General features: G+C 40.1%; 1 protein-coding gene across 1 annotated transcript in view; it reads right to left on the bottom strand.

Moving 5' to 3' along the window:
- Positions 1-42: 42 nt before the first annotated feature.
- Positions 43-4,197, bottom strand: part of LOC128250919 (dual adapter for phosphotyrosine and 3-phosphotyrosine and 3-phosphoinositide-like) — a 70,047-nt gene continuing 65,892 nt past the window's right edge. The window contains exon 3 of the mRNA XM_052977026.1: positions 43-169. Within this exon, the coding sequence (XP_052832986.1) occupies positions 43-169 (127 nt within the window). The remainder of the gene's footprint in view (positions 170-4,197) is intronic.

Genomic DNA, 4,197 nt, shown 5'->3' with positions numbered 1-4,197 from the left:
ATATACACTTGAAAAAGTATGAGAACACAACATAAGCAGTACCTACCTCACCGATAGAGTGAAATCTCCTTGGTTGCTCATGCTGGGGCGAGCGAGGAAGCTTCCATCGAAGCCTCGCTCCATGAGCAGGCTCTCCGCATCGATACCCCATATGTTTGGGTGGAACCATCTGGATTGAAGAAAACAGAAAAAAATATAATACAACAGTTAAGCAATCACTTCTAGAAGATTAATTAAGATTTAGTCACAGAGACCTCCATTAGAATTAACTAACGAGAGAGCAGAAATCGCATTTGAGGGTTTTTGCTGATTGCATCAACCCTAGTTATTTCTGTAGTGTGGTACTTATTTTATCAATATCTTTTTGACAAACCACTAAGTTATGGAAGATAGAGACATCTGTAAGACTGGCATAAACACAAAACCAATGAGATGGGGGGAGGTGTAGTATGGAGGGGAATCACTGAGAATGCTAGAAATAGCAATTAAATCACTCAAATTGTATTAATGTCTTTAGAAAAGAACATGTTGGATAATGTGGTTCTGGAATCTGCAAACATAAGATGGGACAGTCATGGATGGAAAAACTTATCATAGGTCTCCACAATCAGGCAAAACCATGGGCTAAACAAGAACAAACACATACATGTGTGTGTGTGTGTGTGTGTATAATTTGCAAGTGGTTGAGTACTGCACAGACATGCATACCTTTAACATAATTGTCAGGGAAATATTGCATGGTACAGAATGTGACAAGGATAGCCCCTTTGAATTACAGGTATACACAAGATGCTGTGCTTGTTGAAGACCTGTTGAACCGAGTGAAATTATAGTCATGGACGATTCCAGTGCTGTCTGACTGGTACATAAAAAGCACCGTTCAAGTGTTGGGCCTCATGGGGGCAGTGACAGATGACCAAAACCTTTGGTTATATCCCATGTTTGTGTAAACCTGTCAAACCAAGTGAGACCGTAATCATGGATGATGCCAGTGTCATATCGATGGCACCTGTACCAGTGGCACGTAAAAAACACCCACTATGCTCTAGGAGTGGTTGGCATTAGGAAGGGCATCCAGCCGTAGAAACTTTGCCAAATCAGATTGGAATCTGGTGCAGCTCCACTCCTAACCAGTTATCGGTCAAACCGTCCAACCCATGCCAGCATGGAAAGCGGACGTTAAATGATAAAGACAATGAACTCATTTCTGAGTTGCCAGCTGAGTGGACTGGAGCGACCAGAAATAAAGTGTCTTGCTCAAGGACACAATATGCAGCTGGGAATCAAACTCCGAACCTTACATTTGTGAGCTGAATGCCCTAACTACTAACACATACACACATCATCATTTAACGTTCTTTGTTAATGCTGGCATGGGTTGGATGATTTGACCAAAGCTGGTAAGCTGGAAGGCTGCACCAGACCCCAGTCTGATTTGGCATGGTTTTCTACAGCTAGATGTCCTTCCTAACGCCAACCACTCCGAGAGTGTAATGAGTGCTTTTATGTGCTACCACCATGGGTGCCATTTGTATGACACTGGTATCTGCCATGACTGCAATTTTGCTCGGCTTGATGGGTCTTCTCAAGAACGGCATAATGCCAAAGATCTCAGTCATTACTTCTCTGAGGGTCAACACTCAAAAGGAACTCAGCTACTTTGCCTCTGTGAGGACTAATATATATATATATATATATACAAACACACAAAGACCCAGATACACACACACAATTATACATACATACGCACACACAAACTATTTGTATGCAATTTTTGAACTAAAGGATTAAATGAAATGGGTAAAGGAGGTAAGGAAGGATTAACACTCACTCATTCCAATTCAATCCTTCAGTGACACTTACACAAGAAAGGAGCCAGGGTGGGAGAATCAGGTGAGGTGGGGACTGGAGAAAGAATACTTTCAAAGCCACTCAAGTGAGCCCAGACCAGAACATTCTGAATCATCTACACACACCCTAACTCTAGAATCCGAACTCTAAAATTGTTACACACATAGATATGCACAGCGTAATTTATTATATAAACAATATATGCGTATAAATTACGATTAAACCGGATGAAATATGTCACAGGGAATAACATTTTTATGACTGCCCAGCAGTAACTCTATTCAGCTGAATAGACGTCAGTGATTGGTTGAAATTACAGAAATACGACAACTTTAACATGGAATAACTTGCGATGTACGTTTTTTTGTTAAGAAGACTAAGAGTAAAAGATGTTTTATATGACACATTCTACCAGTGTCCCAAGTTTCAAAGTGTTTCATTAGTGTTTCGTTAAGAAAATACTGGTGCCCCCGTTTTGAAATAGATCCCTTCAATCTTCCTGAACTCCAGGGAAATCACCTCACCACTTATCCTTTTTCCTTCTGTGCAGGAAAATAGGGGATATTTTGATGGCAAGATCATCATTCTGAGACATCCATTCCCAGAAAAAGACAAAAAACCCCAGATTATTAGGCAGTGCCAGGGGATAGGAAATTTGAGAATTTTGCCTTGGAAAAGAGCTTTTGTTTCATGAGAGGGAAGGGGTACTGAGGGTGGGGTGGTGAGCCAAGGGTCAAACTCTGGCCATGAATCTTTTCCCCTTTGATTTAAGGTAACCAGGTACAGGTTGAACAAAGAACCCCTTAATATAATCCACAGCACACAAATACATACAGGCACATATGTATTATACACATGTATTATACACATGTATTATACATGTATTATACATGTATTATACATGTATTATACACATGTATTATACACATGTATTATACACATCACATGCATATATACACACACAGAGACAAGTATGTATATGCATACACATACACATAATACATATAAACATATATATTATACATACACCATACACAAATATACACACACCACTTATATTATACACATGCACACAGATATATATACACATTTATACACACATGAAAACATACACATTTATACACACCCACATGTATACACACCCACACACACATGTATACACACACACATATACACACACACATGTATAAAACCCCTCACATACACACATCTATACATACTCATAAACACTTACACATACCTGCATAAACACATACAGCTATACATACACACACATTCTACCTCTTCTCTCACACAAAACAATTTGTATAAAACCAAAAACAAAAAAAATAATAATTTGCAGTGAGGAAATACTAAAGTGATTTAGTCACAAAGGCAGAAATAAATAAATAAATAAATAGGGGTACAAGGGGTGGGGAGAAGGAGGGGGCAAAAGTAAGAGAGGAAACCAGTACAAAAGAACAAGGTTGGAAGGGTGAAGAGGGAGCTTAAGACAATCTGGCTGGTCACTGATTTAGACATCTGCTGGTGGGTGTGGCCCATTGGAGCATGAAGTGGAAAGTAAACTAGAGGGAACTAACCCCAAGCAAACCCCACTTTTTACAAAACAGATAGTTGTAACCCTAAACAAAAGCCAGAGAAATACCTCAGCTTGCTCATCGCACATATTTGAATAGCAAACACTAAATACCATAGAATAGGAAGTTTTGATTTCTTAAATTCCTTTCCACTTCTACCTTTTTTTTTCTTTTCTGCCTATGGATCCCTTTGATTTCAGTTTTATTCACAGGGACCCTCATGGCCATTTAATGTTTAAACATCCAATTACTATACTTTTGGGTGTGTGGTAAGTAGCTCGCTTCCCAACCACATGGTCCTCGGTTCAGTCCCACTGCATGGCACCTTGGGCAAGTGTCTTCTACTATAGCCTTGGGCCGACCAAAGCCTTGTGAGTGGATTTGGAAGACAGAAACTGAAAGAAGCCCATCGTGTGTGTATATATATGTGTGTGTGTGTGTGTGTGTGTGTGTGCGCGCAGGCATGACTATGGTAAGAAGCTTGCTTCTCAGCCATATGATTCCAGGTTCAGTCCCACTGCATGGCACCTTGGGCTGACCAAAACCTTATGAGTGGATTTGGTAGATGGAAACTGAAAGAAGCCCATCGTGTGTGTGTATATATATATATGTATGTGTGTTATTTCTTTACTACACACAAGGGGCTACACACAGAGGGGACAAACAAGGACAGACAAACACAGATTAAGTCGATTATATCGACCCCAGTGCGTAACTGGTACTTATTTAATCGACCCCGAAAGGATGAAAGGCAAAGTCGACCTCGGCG

Source organism: Octopus bimaculoides, chromosome 26 (assembly GCF_001194135.2).
Source record: "Octopus bimaculoides isolate UCB-OBI-ISO-001 chromosome 26, ASM119413v2, whole genome shotgun sequence".
Taxonomy (NCBI): Eukaryota; Metazoa; Mollusca; class Cephalopoda; order Octopoda; family Octopodidae; genus Octopus; species Octopus bimaculoides.
Note: the sequence above shows the minus strand (reverse complement) of the source record. Positions and strands in the feature narration are given on the sequence as shown.